Source organism: Bombina bombina, chromosome 11, assembly GCF_027579735.1.
Source record: "Bombina bombina isolate aBomBom1 chromosome 11, aBomBom1.pri, whole genome shotgun sequence".
NCBI classification, from domain to species: domain Eukaryota; kingdom Metazoa; phylum Chordata; class Amphibia; order Anura; family Bombinatoridae; genus Bombina; species Bombina bombina.
Genome location: NC_069509.1, coordinates 14,370,421 through 14,394,844, shown reverse-complemented (window position 1 = coordinate 14,394,844; position 24,424 = coordinate 14,370,421). Strand labels below are relative to the sequence as shown.

The 24,424-nt window shown below is 37.8% G+C and overlaps 1 protein-coding gene across 2 annotated transcripts in view; it reads left to right on the top strand.

Moving 5' to 3' along the window:
• Positions 1-18,376, top strand: part of LOC128642350 (uncharacterized) — a 129,267-nt gene extending 110,891 nt beyond the window's left edge. For both annotated transcript variants that reach the window (XM_053695095.1, XM_053695094.1), the window contains 2 exons: positions 17,255-17,299; positions 18,146-18,376. In XM_053695095.1, coding sequence (XP_053551070.1) covers positions 17,255-17,298 — 44 coding nt within the window. In that variant the 3' untranslated portion in view covers position 17,299; positions 18,146-18,376. The remainder of the gene's footprint in view (positions 1-17,254; positions 17,300-18,145) is intronic.
• Positions 18,377-24,424: the final 6,048 nt, after the last annotated feature.

Genomic DNA, 24,424 nt, shown 5'->3' with positions numbered 1-24,424 from the left:
GGGGTGTTTTTTCGGAATAGGGTTTGGGTTATTTGAAAAAGAGCTAAATGCCCTTTTAAGGGCAACGAAAAAGAGCTGAATTCCCTTTTAAGGGCAATGCCCATACAAATGTCCCTTTAGGGGCAATGGGTAGCTTAGGTTTTTTTTAGAGTTAGGTTTTTTATTTTGGGGGGTTGGTTGGGTGGTGGGTTTTACTGTTGGGGGACTTTGTATCTTTTTTACAGGTAAAAGAGCTGATTTCTTTAGGGCAATGCCCTACAAAAGGCTCTTTTAAGGGCTATTGATAATTTATTGTAGGCTAGGGGGTGTTTTTATTTTGGGGGGCGTTTTTATTTTTTATAGGGCTATTAGATTAGGTGTAATTGTTATTTTTTTGATAATTTCGTTTATTATTTTTTGTAAACAGTGCTTTTTATTTTTCGTAATTTAGTGTTTATTATGTTTTGTAATTTTAGATTTTTAATTTTTTTTCTCATAGTGTTAGGTTTTTTTTAAATTTGTAATTTTGATTTTTTAATTGGTAGTATTTTTTATTTTATTAGAATAGTTAGGTTAATTTATAGTTTATTGTTAGGTTTATTTTTATTTCAGAGGTAAGTTTTTATTTATTTTAAGATAGTTATATTGTAATTTTAATTTAAAGTTAGGGGGGTGTTAGGTTTAGCGGTTAATAGTTTAATTTAGTGTTTTGCGATGTGGGGGGCGGCGGTTTAGGGGTTAATTGGTTTATTTAGTGGCAGAGATATAGGAGGCCAGAGGTTTAGGGGTTAATAACTTTATTATAGTGTCCGCAATGTCGGGGGCGGCAGATTAGGGGTTAATAAGTTTAATATAGTGTTTGCATGTGGGAGGGTGGCAGTTTAGGGGTTAATAGGTAGTTTATGGGTGTTAGTGTACTTTGTAACATTTTAGTTATGAGTTTTGTGAAACATTTTTGTTGCGCAAAACTCATAACTACTGCTTTAAGATGGCGGCATGGCTGGTGTCGGTATAGGCTGTAACACAAGCTTTTTAGCCTCACCGCACAACCTGTAATACTGGTGCTATGGTAATCCCACGCAAAAATGGCATTTTTTTAGTGCGGATTGGACGTTACGTTACATGCTAACATGCTTGTGGTATAGCTATATCGACAGGACTCCCAATAGCTGCATTACTGCTTTTACTCTGAAATTGCCATTTTTAAGCGTTAAAAGCCGAAACGTAAAACTCGTAATCTACCTGTTAGGGTTCGATTCTGTAAAACTCTCTTCTAAACAATTTTTTTTTTTATAGATCTTCTAGCACTGTGAGACCATTCATAAGACTCTATTTCACTAAGGGGAATTACCTGCATTTCTTGATTGAGGGAAACACAAGCCCAATGCAATATAGCACTACATGACATGAGAGTTTTGTTACACTTTCACTTTCTATTTTATATTACTTTACACTTCAGGTTTTGTCCTTTAGGTTTTATTACATTTTGATTGTACAATGAATGATTATGTGTAAGTTTAGAATTTTATTACAAGCACAGAGACTTTATATTTTGCTATATCTTTCCTTTACTGTTCAATGCAGCCTTTAAAAGTTCTTAACATATAACATCAATAAATACAGAAAATTTTAAATAACAGAGAAAAAGTTAAAATTTTTGAAATTTAAACAGTATGACCAGTAGAGCAAAGGAGAGACTGGCCAATAAGGAAGCAAGTAACAATCACCAACTGACAAATACAAAATATAACGACCTCTTTCTTTTGCTGCTGTTGAACAGATAAGTAAAAAAATTTCAATGCTCCTCATTTTATGTGACATTTATTTCTTTTTCCAATAAACAATTATTTATTTATTTATTTTATTTTTCTGTATATCTATTTTGATTTTTTAAGCCTTATTATTATTGCTTGTATAAAGTTTTTTACTTGCATTTCAGAGTATATTGCTGTTTTTAGATATGACGTTATAATATCTTATGATTAACTTTTTTTCCGGTTTTCAAAACTATTTTTCCCTCTTTACTTTTATAAACTCTTCATTTCATATGTCTTACGCTTGCGCTTTTTTCCCCTTTCACTGAACTTTATGCCTGACTGCTGTCCTGCCTTGAGTGGTTCCCTGCGTCCTCCATCTTCTCTGACTATGCAGTCACGTGACCGCCGCCATCTTGGGAGAGTGTCTCGCGACGTCACACACCTCTGTTTTCCTGCCTTCAATCCGCTCCCATCCTGACAGCAACATCGTTTCAGAAACTGTATTCAGTTACTTTGTATTATTTATACAAACATGTTTCTTTTTCAAGCTGCATTTGTTCATTATTTAGTACTCTAATCCTTGTCTGCCATCTAGTGTCCACATTATTTATTTTTATTTACAACTTTTTCACAAAACAGTTTTATTTTGAAATATGTTAATTAGTTAAATTAAAGAGAAGAAATATAATATTTTAAATTATATACATATATACTTTTTCTGTCAGAAAAAAAATTGACTTAGTTGTTTAATTTATTTCAATTCTACCAAAGATATATATTTTAAAAAATATGTCTCAAAAACCAGATAATAAAGATCTGGATGAAAATAAAGTTCAATCCATGATTGATTCATCCATGTCTAAATGGATGTCCAAAATAACTGATATTTTAGCAGAAAAAGCTAGCAGCTCTAAAAGAGCAACAAAAAGAAAACATTCATCTGCTATTCTAGCTAGTAAAAAATTTGTTTCAAAATCTAAACAAAGATTACAGGAATCCAGCCTTCCCACGGGCAGGGGAAGAAAAATATATGCCAAAAAGACCCTTAATCCCAAAAGGGAAAATTTGGGAATTTCAAAATCTAAACAATTTATGGTTAAAGATTGTTCATCCTCTTATTCTGATGTCTTCTAATGACTCAGATGACTATTATAAGTCTATTTCTTCTGATGATTCACCTATAAATAAAAAGCCTAAGAAATGTTTACAAAAATTAAAACATTTAGAAGAGGATGAACCTATTTTTAAAGACGCCCTTGGCAATATTAGATTTGATCCAGACTCATTACACCACCCCAGATCAGCTGAATGGGGTCCAGACTTAGACATGGCAAAATTTGTGGAACATCATATTCGAGTTCCTTTGAAACCCAAATCAAGAAACAAAATGAGGGCTGAATGCCCTAGGCCTTTATTACCAAAAAGTAGTCATTTAACCCCAGAAATTGACCCTAAAATTCTTAAATTTATAGGTACCACTGGCTACAAAATTAAAAAGGGAATGGATAAGTCTTGGAAATCCTGCCAGGATAAATTATTGGATTCTATTGGTCCCATCACTAAATTATTAGAACTTTCGGATAATGCAGTTACCAATAATGAACTTATTGACCCTATTACAGTCAGGGAATGGGTTTACAGAATGTTATGTTTAGTAGGCAATGCAAATGTCTCAATGACCATTGATAGATGCAAAAATATTCTTAGAAAAATAGACATTAAAATGATAGATTCGGCTACCAACGAATTAAACTCTGATGAAGATGGTCTCCTATTCGGGGATTCCTTTTTAAAAGATTTAAACAAATATGCTAGTACTTTTACCACACTTAGAAAAGTTAAATGCTCTTTTAAGAACATTTTTCAAAATAATAATATTTTCTCTGACAGGGCCTGGGAGAAGCAGAGGTCGTTTCCCCGGCCGTAGCTCATTCTCACGACCTCCCTATATACAATCACAACAATTCCAACCTTACTATGGAAATCAAAAAACTTTCCAAGATACTGCAAACTAGTTCTTTCCCTCAAGATCACACCCTTGGGATCAGAGAAATTTCTCTTCCAGAGGAAGATCCCGCTTCCCACAAGGTAAATTTTTCAAATCTTACAGAACCCCTGACTTCTCCTTCTTTCCCTCATATAATTGGTGGAAGACTTCTTCGTTTCTCCCAGATTTGGACTCTTATCACTCAAGATCAATGGGTGATTCAGTCGGTTCGGGGAGTTCTGATAGAATTCAATTCCATTCCAATTCAAATTGTTTATCCAAATCCAATACATTTTTCAATTCAAGACAAAAATCTAATCCAAAAAGAAATAACAAATCTAGCAAACAAAAAAGCTATAATTCAAGTTCCTTTTTCCCCAGATCTTTTCATAAGCAATTTGTTTCTGGTGAAAAAGAAAAACGGTCAATTTTGTCCTGTAATAAATCTAAAAAATGTAAACTCTTTCGTTGTCTATCATCATTTCAAAATGGAAGGAATCCATCTTCTCAGGGAATGTCTAATACACAATGATTGGTTAATAAGATTAGACCTTTCAGACGCTTACCTTACCGTTCCGATAAACCAATCCCATTGGAGATATCTAACTTTCATTTAGAAAGACCAATTTTGGAGTTTTACCTGCCTTCCTTTTGGCCTCTCCTCTGCACCTTGGATATTCACCAAACTCCTAAAACCTGTAGTTTCATGGTTAAGAATGAGAGGTGTCTGGATCATTATTTATCTAGACGACATTCTCATCAAGAACCAGAATCCTGTTCTTTTAAAAGAACAATTGAATTTAACCATTTCACTCTTAGAGAACTTAGGATTCTTAATCAACAAAGAAAAATCAATTCTTCTTCCCTCAAATTCCCTTATCTTTCCCTTATCTTTCTGGGTTTCCAAATAAATACTTTAAATTCAACCCTCAGTCTTCCAATTCAAAAATTGAAAAATATCAAAAAAGAAATTACAAAATTATTAAATAACCAATTAGTTCCCATCAGATCAATAGCCAGAATAGTGGGGTTACTCTCATCCTCTATTCAGGCTATTTGTCCTGCTCCTCTACATTATCGAGAACTCCAACGTCTAAAAATTTCTCACTTACAGAAAGGTCTCTCTTACAATCATTATATTCCCCTATCATCGGAAGCAAAAGAAGAACTTCAATGGTGGCTAGCAAATATAGAAGCCTGGAATGGAAGAGCCATTTTGGAAGTTCCCCAGATCTAGTGATAGAATCAGATGCGAGCGGTTCTGGTTGATGTGCTCGTTGCGGACCTTGTATCACCAGCGGGAAATGGTCTTTTGGGGAAAAGAAACTACATATAAATTGTCTGGAACTTTTGGCAGGTTCCTTTGCAGTCAAGAGTTTTTTAAACATTTCTGGCCCAATATCCATTCTTCTCCGTATGGACAACGTGTCAGCAGTTCGTTACCTAAATCATCTGGGAGGTACCAAATCCCGAGATCTTTCAAACATCACAAAGGAATTTATTCACCTCTGTCTAGACAAGAACATATCAATCAGAGCGGAATATATTCCATGTCTTTTCAACACTTCGGCAGATTGGGGATCTCGTTTTCTGAGGGATTCGAGCAATTGGAAACTGAATCGAAATATTTTTCTTTCTCTTCAAAATTTGAGAGGTCCTTTTTCTATAGATTTATTTGCCTCTTGTTTGAACTTCCAATTGCTCCCATTTTTCAGTTGGAGTCCAGATCCAGAGGCCAAAGCGACAGATGCCATCCTTCAAAATTGGCCCCCTCTAGGCGCTTATGCTTTTCCCCCTTTTCAATGATTGCGAGAACCATCTCAATCACTCAGAGGGATCAACTATCATTGCTGATAATCACCCCCCTTTGGCCAATTCAACCCTGGTATCCTTCCCTTCTAGAAATGTCTTACTTTCCCCCTCTCCTTCTACCTCACTCTCAAGATCTTCTTACAGATCCCGAGTGGAACTTTCACAATCTCATTATGTCCCAAACCCTAACTCTCGTAGCCTGGACGATATCAGGGAACCCTATTCCCTCGACGGACTTTCGGAAGGAGCTAAACTCCTCATTCAAAATTCCATTGCACCAGGTACCAAAAAATGCTACCGCGCAGCATGGTCTAAATGGTCTAGCTGGTGTGTTCAAAGAAACCTTGATCCCTTTTCAGCTAATGTCAACCAATTGATTAACTTTCTTTCTTCACTTTCCGATTCTGGTTTAGCCTTCCGTTCTATCAATGTTTCTCATTCAGCAATCTCTGCATCCCATTCTTAGGTTAACAATTCTCCTATAGGTCAACATTCTTTAATCTGCAAATTATTAAAAGCAATAAGACTTCAACGTCCTCCAACCCCTAAATATTATTTCTTTTGGGACGTTGATTTAATTTTTTCTATATTCAAGAAATGGCCTTCTAATGAATTATTATCCTTAAAACAATTATCTGCTAAACTCGCTACCCTTCTATGTATTATTTATTTTGGTAGAGTTTCTGGTGTTAAAGCTTTAGATTTTAACTCTAAACGCTTTCCCCCTGAAGGTGTCACCTTTATTCTGTCTCGCAGAACAAAAACCCTTACTTCCTCTATTTTCTATCCTTATCTTCCTTCTGAACCTACTTTATGTGTAGTTAAATGTTTAAAAGAATATGAATTCAGAACTTCTTCCTTTAGATATCCTTCTTCCTTTCAATTATTAATTTCTTTTGTTTCCCCCTTTCTCCTGTTATTTCTACCACTATTGCAAGGTGGGTTAAATGGGTAATGAAAGAAGCTGGTATTGACATGTCTTTTTCAGCACATTCAGTCAGAGGCTCATCGGCTTCTAAAGCATTTTTAAAATCTGCCTCTTCAACACATTTTGAATGCTGCTGATTGGTCATCTGACTCTATTTTTAAACAGTTTTATTTCAAACCCATTCAACGTGCCTCATTAAATTTATTTTCTTAATAAGCTTTAAACTAGCAAAATATGAAGTCTCTGTGCTTGTAATAAAATTCCGATTATCCTAATTTGTGAAGGAATAATCTAGATTTTATTAAAGACACAGAGACAAATATTTTCCCTCCCTTATTGTGATTCCCTCCCATATATTATTACTTAACTTTATTTTTTCTTATAGCTCCAAATCAATGAAGATGTTTATGAAAGCAAGGTTTTCTCCCGTCCACTCATCAACCATCTTTCAAAACCTTTTCATATGGGATGAGGAAAGCTTCTTCTTGGCTTCGTCTAGATGAAAATTTCTTCCATCAAGAGTTGTTTTCCTGTTTGTGAGACTTTTCTTCTGGATTTTATTCTACTGCCTTTGTTTTTTGGGCATTTTTAAAATTTGTTCCTTTTTCCTCCTATTCACCAGCATTGGCAAGAAAGAGGACGTTATATTTTGTATTTGTCAGTTGGTGATTGTTACTTGCATCCTTATTGGCCAGTCTCTCCTTTGCTCTACTGGTCATACTGTTTAAATTTAAAAAAATTTAACTTTTTCTCTGTTATTTAAAATTTTCTGTATTTATTGATGTTATATGTTAAGAACTTTTAAAGGCTGCATTGAACAGTAAAGGAAAGTAGATATGTGCATGATCGAAAAATTTGTTTCGGTTCGGAACGATTCAGATTTTTTCGAATTTCGTTTCGGATCGATTTGAATTCAGAAAAATTAGAATGAATTTGTTTCAGATTCGTTTCGGATTCGAAAAAATTCAGCTGTATTCGGTTTGATTTGGTTCGGTTCGGAAATTCGGAATTTCGGTATGTGTTAGGTGGGATATGCTGTGTATTAGACTAGTATTATGTACTGTATATTAGGTGTAACCCATAGCAGAGTGATATAACCTAATATACTGTACAATACTAGTGTAATCCATGGCCATCCGAATTTACCGAATAAATCCAAACTAATTCGGATTTATTCTGTAAATTTGGCAGTATTTTAATTCGGAAATTCGAATCGATCCGAATCTCCGAATTTTCTGAATTTCCGAATAAATCCGAAACGAATCGCACATGTCTAAAGGAAAGAGATAGCAAAATATTCGTCTCTGTGTCTTTAATAAAATGTAGATTATTCCTTCACAAATTAGGATAATCAGAATTTTATTACAAGACCAGAGACTCATATTTTGTTTTATTTCTTTTACTACTTTCAATGCAGTTTTTAAAAGTACATAGAAAATAAAGAAAATAACTGACAATATTTGAAAATGACAGCATACATCATAAAGCAGACCAGTAACCAATAAAAAGGGGAAACTGGTTAAAACAGAACAAACTGACCAATCAGGTCAGACATATAGACCATGAACTGTCCAATGTAAATCACCAAATTCTCTTTCCTTTACTGCTTGAAGGAGATAGGTATTGTGATTTTAGTCTCTAATAAATTCCTATTATTGTATATTTATTTAGTTGTTTGATAATTGTTTATATACAATTTATTTTTTCCTCTGTGTTTTTGTCTAAGTCCTTTTCCTTTTTTCTTATAGTTCTATTGGTTTTAGCTCCATTTTTTATATATTATTTTTTCTATTTATTTTTCCATTATTATATAGGTGTATATGTTTGAGCTGATTAGTCAGTTTGTTCTGTTTTAATCCCTTTTCTTTCCTATGGCATGGAGAGTTTACAACGTCATTCCAATTACTAGTGGGATATTCACTCCTGGCCAGCAGGAGGAGGCAAAGAGCACCCCAGCAGAGCTGTTAAGTGTCACTTCCCTTACCAATAACCCCCAGTACTTCTCTTTGCCTCTGTCAATGGTGGACTTGTGAAGTTGGTGTCTGAAGATATTTAATCCTTTTATGGGTATTATTCCTTGCAAGCAAGGGTTGGGGTTTAGCTATGTCCATGTCAATCTCTTTAGTAAGAGTAGTGGTGACTTTTAGCAGTTAGAATGCGGCAAGGTTGTCTTTGCTTTGCTTCTAATATTGTTGCTACCCCTTTTATAGAAAGCCAGATTTGGATATTCTGTTCTCTCTTTTTCTACAGGTTTCTGATAGTAGTATGTGCCCTTTCACAGAGAGCTTTTTGCAGGTAAGTGCTTTTGTCTTCTAGGTATTGGAGACTTGCACTTTCAGGCGTTTATCTCTGCACTATTTTAATATGGGACTTATTCAATCCTTTGTTACGCATTTATTGTGCAGGCACTATAAGGCATCTACTTATCAAGCCGTCAACCGCAAATACGCTGGAATTCCACAGCGTATTTGTGGCGAGCCTGATTCCCCTTAGTTATCAAACCCTACAGACCGGCAAAAGTAGAATTTTGTGACGTAACATACGATCAGCCAGACTCAGTCCGACACAGATCGATGCTTACGTCATTACAGATGTTCCGAATGCAAATTCGGCACTATCTGACTACATTTGCTAGTTATCAAATAACTAGCAGGTACGCTCGGCACTATTCCGGCCCAGAGTACCTGGTTTTCAATCTGACGCCCTGGAGGCGGTGGATGCCATAGGAATCAATGGGAGTCTGAAAGCAGAGAAACTCATGTTCGCTGCTGCCCGTGTTTACACCTAACACCCTAACATGTACCCCGAGTCTAAACACACTTAATCTGCCCCCCCCCTACACCGCCACCACCTACAATATACTTATTAACCCCTAAACTGCCGCTCCCGGAGCCCACCGCCACTCTAATAAACTTATTAACCCCTAAACCGCTGCTCACGGACCCCGCAGCAACTAAATAAAGTGTGTAACCCCTAAACCCCCGCTCCCGGAGCCCACCGCCACCTACATTATATTTATTAACCCCTAATCTGCCCCCCCCCACACCGCCACCACCTACATTACATTTTTTAACCCCTAATCTGCCCCCCCTACACCGCCGCCACTATATTAAATGTATTAACCCCTAAACCTAAGTCTTACCCTAACACTAACACCCCCTAACTTAAATATAATTTAAATAAATCTAAATAAATATTCCTAGCATTAAATAAATTATTCCTATTTAAAACAAAATACTTACCTATAAAATAAACCCTAAGATAGCTACAATATAACAAATAGTTACATTGTAGCTAGCTTAGGGTTTATTTTTATTTTACAGACAAGATTGTATTTATTTTAACTAGGTACAATAGTTATTAAATAGTTATTAACTATTTAATAACTACCTAGCTAAAATAAATACAAATATACCTGTAAAATAAAACCTAACCTAAGTTACAATTACACCTAACACTACACTATAATTAAATTAATTACCTAAATTAACCACAATTAAATAAAATTAAATAAAATTATCTACAGTACAAAAAAACCCCCACTAAATTACAGAAAATAATAAAAAAATTACAAGATTTTTAAACTAATTACACCTAATCTAACCCCACTAACAAAATAAAAAAGCCCCCCAAAATAAAAAAAGCCCTACCCTACACTAAATTACAAATAGCCCTTAAAAGGGCATTTTGCAGGGCATTGCCCCAAAGTAATCAGCTCTTTTACCTGTAAAAAAAAGTACAAATCCCCCCCAACATTAAAACCCACCAACCACACACCCAATCCTACTTTAAAACCCACCTAATACCCCCTTAAAAAAACCTAACACTAACCCCTTAAAGATCACCTTACCTTGAGAAGTCTTCACCCATCCGACGTGGAGCATCCTCTTCATCCGGAGTCTTCTTGAACAATGACGGGTCCTTTAAGTGACGTCATCCAAGATGGTGTCCCTTCAATTCCGATTGGAACAGCCAATAGAATGCAAGCTCAATCCTATTGGCTAATTGGATCACTCAATAGGATTGAACTTCAAACCTATTGGCCGATTGCATCAACCAATAGGATTTTGCCTACCTTAATTCCGATTGGCTGATAGAATTCTATTAGCCAATCAGAATTTAAGGGACGCCATTTTGGATGACGTCACTTAAAGGACCCGTCATTGTTCAAGAAGACTCCGGATGAAGAGGATGCTCCGCGTCGGATGTCTTGAAGATGGAGCCGCTCCGTGCCGGATGGATTAAGATAGAAGATGCCGTCTGGATGAAGACTTCTGCCCGTCTGGAGGACCTCTTCTGCCCAGCTTGGATGAAGACTTCTGCCCGTCTGGAGGATCACTTCGTCCGGCTTCGTTGAGGACTTCGGCCCGGTTGGGTGAAGACTTCTCAAAGTAAGGTGATCTTCAAGGGGTTAGTGTTAGGTTTTGTTAAGGGGGTATTGGGTGAGTTTTAGAGTAGGGTTGGGTGTGTGGGTGGTGGGTTTTAATGTTGGGGGGGATTTGTACTTTTTTTTACAGGTAAAAGAGCTGATTACTTAGGGGCAATGCCCTGCAAAAGGCCCTTTTAAGGGTTATTTGTAATTTAGTGTAGGGTAGGGCTTTTTTATTTTGAGAGGGCTTTTTTATTTGGTTAGGGGGGTTAGATTAGGTGTAATTAGTTTAAAAATCTTGTAATTTTTTATTATTTTCTGTAATTTAGTGGGGGGGGTTTTGTACTTTAGATAATTTTATTTCATTTTATTTAATTGTAGTTAATTTAGGGATTTAATTTAATTATAGTGTAGTGTTAGGTGTAATTGTAACTTAGGTTAGGTTTTATTTTACAGGTAAATTTGTACTTATTTTAGCTAGGTAGTACTTGGCAGCGGTGTAGGGGGGGCAGATTAGGGGTTAATAAATATAATGTAGGTGGCGGCGGTGTAGGGGGGCAGATTAGGGGTTAATAAATATAATGTAGGTGGCGGTGGGCTCTGGGAGTGGCGGTTTAGGGGTTAAACACTTTATTTAGTTGTGGCGGGGTCCTGGAGTGGCGGTTTAGGGGTTAATACATTTATTAGAGTTGCGGTGGGCTCTGGGAGCAGCAGTTTAGGGGTTAATAACTTTATTTTGTTGCGGTGGGGTCCGGGAGCGGCGGTATAGGGGTTAAACAATTTAGTGTAGTGTGGGTGTTTAGTGACAGGATACCAATAAAGCTGGGAAAAAGCCGAAGAGCAGCGAGATCGATGACTGTTAGTTAACAACAGTCCGCTGCTCATCGCTCCGTACTTGTTGCGCGGCTTTTCGACAGCTTTTTTGGTTATTTTGGAGAGCGTATTCAGGTCCGCGGCAGCTATGTTAGGCGATCTTAGGCGAGCGTATTGGTGCCGTCAAATGCAGGTAAGTTTGCATTTTCTTGTGCTGCCGCTCACGTGACAGCCCGCTCTTCCGCTTGTACGCTGAGTGAAGCGGTGTTGTTATCTGTTAGTCCTCTTCTGTGGCGGCTGTGGGGACTTCTATGGAGCTCTTCATTTATTTTATTTCAGCTACTAGTGGTTACGGTAGGGCACCTCAGCCTGACTGAGGTGTAGAGATGTAATTTTTTTTGTTTTGTTTTCTTTAGTGTATTCTTAGCGTTATTGTGGTCTGAAGGATTTCAGTTCCTTCTTAAAGTGGCAGTTAATTTTAAATATTTTTTTTGGGCACTATCTTAGCCATGGACACTGAACAAGAGTCTGTTTCATTTGATAAATGTTTATTATGTTTAAAGGCCCAAATTGTTTTGCCTATGCAATTCTGTTCTTCGTGTTTAGCTAGGACCCTAAAGCTTAAAGATAAATTACTCCCTTCTGAGCCTATTGAGGCCCATTTATCAAGCTCCATATGGAGCTTGTGGGCCCGTGTTTCTGGTGAGTCTTCAGACTCACTAGAAACCGCAGTTATGAAGCAGCGGTCTAAAGACCGCTGCTCCATAACCCTGTCCGCCTGCTCTGAGCAGGCGGACAGGAATCGCCATAATTCATCCCAATCGAGTATGATCGGGTTTATTGGCACCTCCCTGCTGGCAGCCCATTGGCCACAAGTCTGCAGGGGGCAGCATTGCACTAGCAGCTCATGTGAGGATAAGGCGGTCCTTCATACTAAATTGGGTTTTCTACCTAAAATGGTGTTGGATCGTAACATTAATCAGGAAATTGTTGTTCCTTCTCTTTATCCTAATCCTTCTTCTCATAAGGAATGTCTTTTGCATAACTTGGATTTTGTGCATGCTCTAACATTTTACCTACAGGCTATTAAATATTTCTTTCAGTCTTCTGCCCTGTTTGTTTCTTTCTCTGGAAAGGGTAAGGGTCAGAAGGCCATTTCTACTTCTCTTTCCCTCTGTTTGAGAAGTATGATTAATTTTGTTTATGAGACTGCTGGACAGTAGCCTCCTGTGAGAATTATGGCTCCTTCCACTAGAGCTGTCTCCTCTTCTTGAGCTTTCAAAAATGAAGCTTCAGTGGAACAGGTTTTCAAGATGGCAACATGGTCCTCTCTGCATACTTTTTCCAAATTCTACAAATTTGATACTTTTGCCTCGGCTGAAGCTTCTTTTGGGAGAAAGGTTCTTCAAGTGGTGGTGCCTTCTGTTTAGGTCCTTCTGCCTAGTTCTCCCTCCCTGTTCATTCCATGTCCTCTAGCTTGGGTATTGATTCCCACTAGTAATTGGAATGACGTTGTGGACTCTCCATGCCATAGGAAAGAAAAGAAAATGTATGCTTGATAAATTTATTTATTTCCGGGCATGGAGAGTCCATGACCCCACCTTTAAATAAGACAGTATTTTTTGTTAAACCTCAGGCACCTCTATACCTTTGTGTTATCTTCTTTTTCCATTTCCCTTCGGCCGAATGACTGGGGGTTAGGGGAAGTGACACTGCTGGGGTGCTCTTTGCCTCCTCCTGCTGGCCAGGAGTGAATATCCCACTAGTAATTGGAATGACGTTGTGGATTCTCCATGCCCGGAAGAAATACATTTAGCAGGTAAGCATACAATTTCTTTTTATTGGTTACTGGTCTGTTTTATGATGAATGCTGTCATTTTCAAATATTGACAGTTATTTTCTTTATTTTCTATGTACTTTTAAAAACTGCAATGAAAGTAGTAAAAGAAAGAAAGCAAAATACTTGCCTCTGTGCCTTTAATAAAATCTAGATTATACCGTCACAAATAAGGATAATCCGAATTATACTGTATATATTTCTGAGTACATTTTATAAATTGCACTTTATTTGTTATATCTTTCTGTGTGAAATAAACCAAATAGTTTCAGAGTGTGGGCAGGATGGATGATTTTTTGGAGCTAGACAGGGGAATTCCTTGAGTTGGACAGTGGAAATCCTTGAGTTGGACAGTGGAAATCCTTGAGCTAGACAGGCATATTCCTTGATCAGAACAGGAAAGTTTCTTGAGCAGGAAAGGGGAGTTCTCTAGGTGTTGATGTTTTTATTAAAATTTGTATTATATTCTCTAAGCACGTTATACCTGCAGCTCTTAATGGTTTATCTTTCCTTCTGTTTGAGAAGTATGATTCATTTTGTTTATGAGACTGCTGGACAGTAGCCTTCTGTGAGAATTATGGCTCCTTCCACTAGAGCTGTCTCCTCTTCTTGGGCTTTCAAAAATGAAGCTTCAGTGGAACAGGTTTTCAAGATGGCAACATGGTCCTCTCTGCATACTTTTTCCAAATTCTACAAATTTGATACTTTTGCCTCGGCTGAGGCTTCTTTTGGGAGAAAGGTTCTTCAAGTGGTGGTGCCTTCTGTTTAGGTCCTTCTGCCTAGTTCTCCCTCCCTGTTCATTCCATGTCCTCTAGCTTGGGTATTGATTCCCACTAGTAATTGGAATGACGTTGTGGACTCTCCATGCCATAGGAAAGAAAAGAAAATGTATGCTTGATAAATTTATTTATTTCCGGGCATGGAGAGTCCATGACCCCACCTTTAAATAAGACAGTATTTTTTGTTAAACCTCAGGCACCTCTATACCTTTGTGTTATATTCTTTTTCCATTTCCCTTCGGCCGAATGACTGGGGGTTAGGGGAAGTGACACTGCTGGGGTGCTCTTTGCCTCCTCCTGCTGGCCAGGAGTGAATATCCCACTAGTAATTGGAATGACGTTGTGGATTCTCCATGCCCGGAAGAAATACATTTAGCAGGTAAGCATACAATTTCTTTTTATTGGTTACTGGTCTGTTTTATGATGAATGCTGTCATTTTCAAATATTGACAGTTATTTTCTTTATTTTCTATGTACTTTTAAAAACTGCAATGAAAGTAGTAAAAGAAAGAAAGCAAAATACTTGCCTCTGTGCCTTTAATAAAATCTAGATTATACCGTCACAAATAAGGATAATCCGAATTATACTGTATATATTTCTGAGTACATTTTATAAATTGCACTTTATTTGTTATATCTTTCTGTGTGAAATAAACCAAATAGTTTCAGAGTGTGGGCAGGATGGATGATTTTTTGGAGCTAGACAGGGGAATTCCTTGAGTTGGACAGTGGAAATCCTTGAGTTGGACAGTGGAAATCCTTGAGCTAGACAGGCATATTCCTTGATCAGAACAGGAAAGTTTCTTGAGCAGAAAAGGGGAGTTCTCTAGGTGTTGATGTTTTTATTAAAATTTGTATTATATTCTCTAAGCACGTTATACCTGCAGCTCTTAATGGTTTATCTTTCCCTCTGTTTGAGAAGTATGATTCATTTTGTTTATGAGACTGCTGGACCGTAGCCTTCTGTGAGAATTATGGCTCCTTCCACTAGAGCTGTCTCCTCTTCTTGGGCTTTCAAAAATGAAGCTTCAGTGGAACAGGTTTTCAAGATGGCAACATGGTCCTCTCTGCATACTTTTTCCAAATTCTACAAATTTGATACTTTTGCCTCGGCTGAGGCTTCTTTTGGGAGAAAGGTTCTTCAAGTGGTGGTGCCTTCTGTTTAGGTCCTTCTGCCTTGTTCTCCCTCCCTGTTCATTCCATGTCCTCTAGCTTGGGTATTGATTCCCACTAGTAATTTGAATGAAGTTGTGGACTCTCCATGCCATAGGAAAGAAAAGAAAATATATGCTTGATAAATTTATTTATTTATTTCCGGGCATGGAGAGTCCACGACCCCACCTTTAAATAAGACAGTATTTTTTGTTAAACCTCAGGCACCTCTATACCTTTGTGTTATCTTCTTTTTCCATTTCCCTTCGGCCGAATGACTGGGGGTTAGGGGTAGTGACACTGCTGGGGTGCTCTTTGCCTCCTCCTGCTGGCCAGGAGTGAATATCCCACTAGTAATTGGAATGACGTCGTGGACTCTCCATGCCCGGAAGAAATACATTTAGCAGGTAAGCATACAATTTCTTTTTATTGGTTACTGGTCTGTTTTATGATGAATGCTGTCATTTTCAAATATTGTCAGTTATTTTCTTTATTTTCTATGTACTTTTAAAAACTGCAATGAAAGTAGTAAAAGAAAGAAAGCAAAATACTCGTCTCTGTGCCTTTAATAAAATCTAGATTATACCGTCACAAATTAGGATAATCCGAATTATACTGTATATATTTCTGAGTACATTTTATAAATTGCACTGTATTTGTTATATATTTCTGTGTGAAATAAACCAAATAGTTTCAGAGTGTGGGCAGGATGGATGATTTTTTGGAGCTAGACAGGGGAATTCCTTGAGTTGGACAGTGGAAATCCTTGAGTTGGACAGTGGAAATCCTTGAGCTAGACAGGCATATTCCTTGATCAGAACAGGAAAGTTTCTTGAGCAGGAAAGTAGAGTTCTCTAGGTGTTGATGTTTTTATTAAAATTTGTATTATATTCTCTAAGCACGTTATACCTGCAGCTCTTAATGGTTTATCTTGCCATCTATATGGAAATTATTTTTGCTCAAAATTAACAATACACTAACTGTCAGGAAATTAATGTAACAAAAGAGATACAAATGCAAGTTACACTATAGTGAAAACATTTCAGTTTAATTTATGTTTGCCTCTGGGAAGTCTGCACTATGATTTCTCTCTAAGTTGGAGACTTTTGGAGAAACAGGGCCATAGTGACCTCTGCAAGATAATGAAGCCAAAAGATTTTAGTTGCCAAAGGAAACAAGCAAGAAAAATAGCCACAGATTTAAATACATTAGGAAGATAAATAAAGAACAGTTATAAGTAAGCAGTGATGATTCTAGACCAAATATCTGGTGCTAAAAAATATTGAGCACAAAATTAATTATCAATAGTGCAGGGGGAAGAGGTGGGCACCTCCTTTTTTTTTACTACCTATTGCTACCTTTATTTTTTATAACCCTTTTCTTGCCATTCCCACTATCCTGTGCAGACCACTGAACATGTAAAACAATGATCCAGCTTAGAAACTAAAAGTTGGACAGCTGGCACATTTGAGGTTTGAGAATGATAAGCATCCTTCTACATCAACCAATGATTGTAGGTAGGTTTGCCAGACAGATGAACATTTTACAGAAGCTCATGGTCCATGAGATTTGCTCCTGGTCCATGAGATTTGCTGTTAATCTCATGACAAGCTTACCTACTGCTTTCCTAAGATCATCCAGTAGTCACCTGGAACTTTTTTTTTGGAGGATAACTGCCATTCCTAACTATAAGCAAGTGATATGAGATCTATTTGTTGCCAAGGTGCTTTGTCAGATTTATACAATTGTTTAGCTTAAAAACGGTGGATGGTGGGACAGTATTGGTGTTAGAGGAAATAAATTATTTAATTATACATTTGATATATTTGATTTGATTTTAGGATTCTGTCCAGACCCGTCAGTACAGAAGTTCCAGCCTTTCTGAGGTAGATATCTTATCACACTTCTCTAGCTCCTTCTTCTGAGCCTGCCAAATATCAGCTAATTCTTTTAATCTTTTTTGTTATTATTCTATTAAACTGTAATTGTTGTGAATAAGTGCTAGTGTTATCAGCAAGTGACCAGGTACAGAACCAAACTGTTTATTGACTTACATTACAAACATAGAAACATAGATTGTGAAAGCAGATAAAAAACATAGATCCAACAAGTGTTCCCAAATTTTCAATGAAGTATAATGGGGCGGTAAATAAATTGAGATTGCAATATACAATCCTTAATTATACACAGTAAAGTAACTTTACAACACACCATCAATATTTATCTTTCCTCTATTTCTGTAAATAAAGTCCAAAAATTGTGTATTTTCCAGGTCTGAAAACTGAGAGAGCAAATGGCAGCTTCACAAGCCTGCCACACATCTGTCCATAATTTGCAGTTTCTTTTCTTATCACTTCTGCTGAAGAAAAACAATAAAGATTTTGTTTACACAAATACATTATTAAGCCCTGCTATCTCCATAATCAACTCTAGATTGTCTCCTTTAAATAAGGAAAGAGGTTGATAGAGTTTAACCACTGAAAAATAATTGCAGCAAACAAAGTGTTATAATAATGTTCACAGTCTGCTGACATGTAACGCTATGGTAAAATTGCAGAACATGTTGTAATAAGAAGATGTTTTCTGCCCCTATAATTTGTATGAGAACCTTATGCATTAGCAAATCAATTGTTTAAATAATAAAAGTGCTGACTTTGGATTCAACAAAGGAAAAGTGACTTTAATGTCCCTTTAAGGGTGATGCCGAAGCTTTACATTTCTTCTCTTTCCAGGCATTGCTTCCCTGAGGAAAAACCAGATGGGTTTAAATAAGAAAATATTTAATCTACAAAGGAAACCTGTGAAAGATGAAGACTGACAGAAAGTGATGTGGAGCCAGATAAAATGTTTTTCTCATGAAGTTTTGTGACTGTCACCATCTGTGGGCTGGATCCAATAAACGTTGCTATGAATGTGTCGTTATAAAAAAATAAAATGACAATTTTCAGATTGACTTAATAGAACTTGTACGTAGTTTAGTGTCAGTGCACTTTGTAACCAAATAACAATGGTATCCATCAGCCGGGCGCTAGAATTAACTCTGAAGATCATTGTGACGCCAGTAGCTGTAATGCTGGTACTTCTATTACATATGCACTATTGTAAACCAATCATAATTGTGTCTCCCCCACTAGTTCACACTATTTCCTTAAAATGACAGCGGTGATCACCCAGTGCAACTAAACCTACCCACAGAATCCTGCAAGAAAAACCTATAAAGCAGGAGCAGAAAAGCTTTGAGGATTTATTAGGACAAAGGGGTCAGAGGAAAATAGTCTGACACACATAATAGTCACAGTCAGAGAAAACGGTCACTGTTATAATAGTTCTGTACAGGTCATCCAATACAATAAACTACCTTTTAGCTCCTGGTACTTCTTTACATCTACAGGATCGTTGTGGTCATTTTGTTGCAGTTTTTGTTCACATGGGGGTTTATTTATTAATGTGCGAGCAGACATGATACGATGTAGCAGATCATGTCCACCGCACATCGATAAATGGCGACAGCATATGCTGTCAACATTTATCATTGCACCAGAAGTTCTTGTGAACTGCTGGTGCAATGCCGCCCCCTGCAGATTCGCAGCCAATTGGCCGCTAGCAGGGGATGTAAATCAACCCGATCTTATTCGATCGGGTTGATTTCTGTCCGCAACTTCAGATCAGGTGAACAGGTTATGGAGCACCGGTCTTTAGACCACTGCTTCATAACTTCTGTTTCCGGCGAGCCTGAAGGCTCACGTGGAAACAGGGGCATTAAGCTCCATACGGAGCTTGATAAATCGGCCAAAGGTGTGAATGTGGGTTTACAATCTGTCATACTAAACTTCTCCAGAATGATTGATATGTATCTCGTTTGATTCATCTTGATCAGATCATCACTTTGTTGAAACCTAAGAAATGCTTGATCTTTTCCAAAATCCTTCATCTTGAATTTTGCTGTAAGCATTTTCTTCACATCATTTAGTAATGTTTCTTCACTGGCAGCAATAATAAGATTGTCCACCCATATTATTAGTATTATTCTCATATTTAGATTGCTTAACATATACACAATGACCTGCTGATTTTGTTCTAAACCAGTTTCACTTAGATGATCATGTAGCATTTTATTTCAATTTCTGCCTGGTTATTTAGGTTATACAATGACTAATTTAATCTTAAAACTCATTTTTCATTTTGTTTAGACTTGGGGGCTGATTTATCAAGCCCCGTATTAAGCCAAATGTGTCTGTTTCTGTGTGAGCCTTCAGACTCGCCGGAAACAGGAGTTAAGAAGCAGCGGTCTCCTTTACTTGTCCAACACCTCTGAGGCGGTAGACAGCAATCCGCCCGATCGGATACGATCGCGTTGATTGACACACCCTCTGCAGGGGGCGGCATTGCACAAGGAAAGCTTGTTCACTGATACATGCAGACAGTGTATGCTGTCTGCATTTATTGATGATCGGCCGACATGATCCGCTACACGGATCATGTCTGCTCCAAAATTGATCATTCGGCCCCTTGATCTACAAAGCCTCCTGGTTAGTCAATATAAATTTCACAATCAATTGTTTTCCCATCCATTTGATGGGTTAGCAAATCATACTGTGCTACTAATTGCATCAAAATACGCACTGATGTAATATTTGAGGTTGGAGAAAAAAAGAAATTCCTTTTATTTGACTATAACCTTTTACTAATTGCTACATATCTGGTCTTATATGTTTCTGTTGCATCAACTTTATTCTTTACTGCATATACACTTTCCTAAGAAGTGAATGTTTAATTCATAATAATGATGTTTCCGGGATCAAACACTCTCCTGCGTTTTTGTGAACATATTCAGATGTTTAGGGGGTTAGTTATCAAGCCGTCAACCTCAAATACGCTGGAATTCCGCAGCGTATTTGTGGCGAGGCTGATTCGCCTTAGTTATCAAGCCCTAGATACCGGCAAAAGTAGAATTTTGTGACGTAAGCTTCTATCCGCCGGACTCAGTCCGACACAGATCAATTCTTACGTCACTCCAGATGTTCCGCACACAAGTGCGGCACAATCTGACTACTTTTCCTAATAATCAAAAAACTAGCAGGTACGCTCTGCACTTTTCCTGCCCAGCGTACCTGGTTTTCAATCAGCCGCCCTGGAGGCGGTGGATCCCATAGGAATCAATGGGAGTCTGACCATAGCGAAAGTTCATGTTCGCTGCTGCCAGATATCCTATTGATTTCTATGGGAGCTGTCTACACCTAACATCCTAACATGTACCCCAAGTCTAAACACCCCTAATCTGCCCCCCAACACCGCCGCAACTAAATAAAGTTATTACCCCTAAACCGCTGCTCCCGGAGCCCACCGCCACTCTAATAAACTGATTAAGCCCTAAACCACCGCTCACGGAGCCCACCGCAAGCTATAATAAATATGTTAACCCCTAAACCGCTGCTCCCGGTCCCCGCCGCAACTATAATATATGTATTAACCCCTAAACCGCTGCTCCCAGACCCCGCCGCCACCTACATGATACCTATTAACCCCTATCCTGCCCCACCTATACCGTCGCCACCTATAATAAAGTTATTAACCCCTATCATGCCGATCCCGGACCTCGCCGCAACTAAATAAATAGTTTAACCCCTAAACCACCGCTCCCGGACCCCGCCGCAACCTATATTAAACTTATTAACCCCTATCCTGCCCCCCACTACACCGCCGCCACTGTAATAAAATTATTAACCCCTTAACCTAAGTCTAACACTAACCCTAACACCCCCTAACTTAAATATTAATTAAATAAATCTAAATAATATTTCTCTTATTAACTAACGGCTAGATTTAGAGTTCTGCAGCCAAAGGGGTGCGTTAGCTACGAGTGCTTTTTTTCTCCCGCACCTTTTAAATACCGCTGGTATTTAGAGTTCACAGAAGGGCTGCGTTAGGCTCCAAAAAGGGAGCGTACAGCATATTTACCGCCACTGCAACTCTCGATACCAGTGGTGCTTATGGACGCGGCCAGCTTAAAAAACGTGCTCGTGCACGATTCCCCCATAGGAAACAATGGGGCTGTTTGAGCTGAAAAAAACCCTAACACCTGCAAAAAAGCAGCGTTCAGCTCCTAACGCAGCTATATTGTTTTCTATGGGGAAACACTTCTTAAGTCTGCACCTAACACCCTAACATGAACCCCGAGTCTAAACACCCCTAACCTTACACTTATTAACCCCTAATCTACCGCCCCCGCTATCGCTGACCCCTGCATATTATTATTAACCCCTAATCTGCCGCTCCGTACACCGCCGCCAGCTACGTTATCCCTATGTATCCCTAATCTGCTGCCCCTAACATCGCCGACCACTATGTTATATTTATTAACCCCTAATCTGCCGCCCCCGCTATCGCTGACACCTGCATATTATTATTAACCCCTAATCTGCTGCTCCATACACCGACACAACCTACATTATCCCTATGTACCCCTAATCTGCTGCCCCTAACACCGCCGACCCCTATATTATATTTATTAACCCCTAATCTGCCGCCCCCAACGTCGCCTCCACCAACCTACAATTATTAACCCCTAATCTGCCGACGGATCTGACCGCTACTCTAATAAATGTATTAACCCCTAAAGCTAAATCTAACCCTAACCCTAACACCCCCCTAAGTTAAATATAATTTAAATCTAACGAAATAAATGAACTCTTATTAAATAACTTATTCCTATTTAAAGCTAAATACTTACCTGTAAAATAAACCCTAATATAGCTACAATATAAATAATAATTATATTGTAGCTATCTTAGGATTTATTTTTATTTTACAGGCAACTTTCAATTTATTTTAACTAGGTACAATAGCTATTAAATAGTTATTAACTATTTAATAGCTACCTAGCGAAAATAAAAAGAAATTAACCTGTAAAATAAAAACTAACCTAAGTTACAATTACACCTAACACTTCACTATACTTTAATAAATTATTTCTATTTAAAACTAAATACTTACCTGTAAAATAAACCCTAAGATAGCTACAATGTAATTAATAATTACATTGTAGCTATTTTAGGATTTATATTTATTTTACAGGTAACTTTGTATCTATTTTAGCTAGGTACAATAGTTATTAAATAGTTAATAACTATTTAATAACTATTGTACCTAGCTAAAATAAATACAAAGTTACCTGTAAAATAAATCCTAACCTAAGTTACAATTAAACCTAACACTACACTATCATTACATTAATTAAATAAATTAGCTACAAATAACTACAATTAAATTAAATTAAATAAACTAACTAAAGTACAAAAAATAAAAAAAGCTAAGTTACAAAAAATAAAAAAAATAAGTTACAAACATTTAAAAAATATTACAACAATTTTAAGCTACTTACACTTAATCTAAGCCCCCTAATAAAATAACAAAGCCCCCCAAAATAAAAAAAATCCCTACCCTATTCTAAATTAAAAAGTTCAAAGCTCTTTTACCTTACCAGCCCTTAAAAGGGCCTTTTGCAGGGCATGCCCCAAAGAAAACTGCTCTTTTGCCTGTAAAAGAAAAATACAACCCCCCCAACATTAAAACCCACAACCCACATACCCCTAATCTAACCCAAACTCCCCTTAAAAAAACTAACACTACCCCCCTGAAGATCATCCTACCTTGAGTTGTCTTCAGCCAGCCAACCATCCATGGAACCGAAGAGGAGATCCAGAGCAGCAGAAGTCATCATCCAAGGGGCGCTGAAGAAATCTTCCATCCGATGAAGTCATCATCCAGGCGGCGCTGAAGAAGTCTTCCATCTGGGCGATGTCATCTTCCAAGCGGCGTCTTCAATCTTCATCCATCCGGAGCGAAGCGCCATCTTCAGACGAGCCAACGCGGATCCATTCTCTTCTTCCCGACGATTACCAACGAATGGATATTCCTTTAAGGTACATCATCCAAGATGACGTCCCTTCAATTCCGATTGGCTGATAGGATTCTATCAGCCAATCGGAATGAAGATAGGAAAAATCTGATTGGCTGATTGAATCAGCCAATCCGATTGAAGTTCAATCCGATTGGCTGATCCAATCAGCCAATCAGATTGAGCTTGCATTCTATTGGCTGTTCCGATCAGCCAATAGAATGCAAGCTCAATCTGATTGATTGATTGGATCAGCCAATCGGATAGAACTTGAATCTGATTGGCTGATTCAATCAGCCAATCAGATTTTTCCTACCTTAATTCTGATTGGCTGATAGAATCCTATCAGCCAATCGGAATTGAAGGGACGCCATCTTGGATGACGTCCCTTAAAGGAGCCTTCATTCGTCAGTAGTCCATCAGGAAAGAAGGATGTTCCACGTCGGCGGCATGAAGATTGAAGACCCCGCTTGGAAGATGACATCGCCCGGATAGAAGACTTCTTCAGCGCCTCTTGGAAGATGACATCACCCGGATGGAAGACTTCTTCAGCGCCGCTTGGAGGATCACTTCATCGGATGGAAGATTTCTTCAGCGCCGCTTAGAGGATAACTTCTGCCACTCCGGGTCTCCTCTTCGGTTCCATCGCTGCTCGACTGAGTGAAGACAACTCAAGGTAGGATGATCTTCAGGGGATTAGTGTTAGGTTATTTTAAGGGGGGTTTGGGTTAGATTAGGGGTGTGTGGGTGGTGGGTTTTAATGTTGGGGGGTTGAATTTTTCTTTTACAGGCAAAAGAGCTGAATTCTTTGGGGCATGCCCCACAAATGGCCCTTTTAAGGGCTGGTAAGGTAAAAGAGCTTTGAACTTTTTTAATTTAGAATAGGGTAGGGCATTTTTTTATTTTGGGGGGGTTTGTTATTTTATTAGGGGGCTTAGATTAGGTGTAAGTAGCTTAAAATTGTTGTAATATTTTTAAAATGTTTGTAACTTATTTTTTTATTTTTTGTAACTTAGCTTTTTTCATTTTTTGTACTTTAGTTAGTTTATGTAATTGTATTTAATTGTAGTTATTTGCAGGTAATTATTTTAATTAATTTAATGATAGTGTAGTG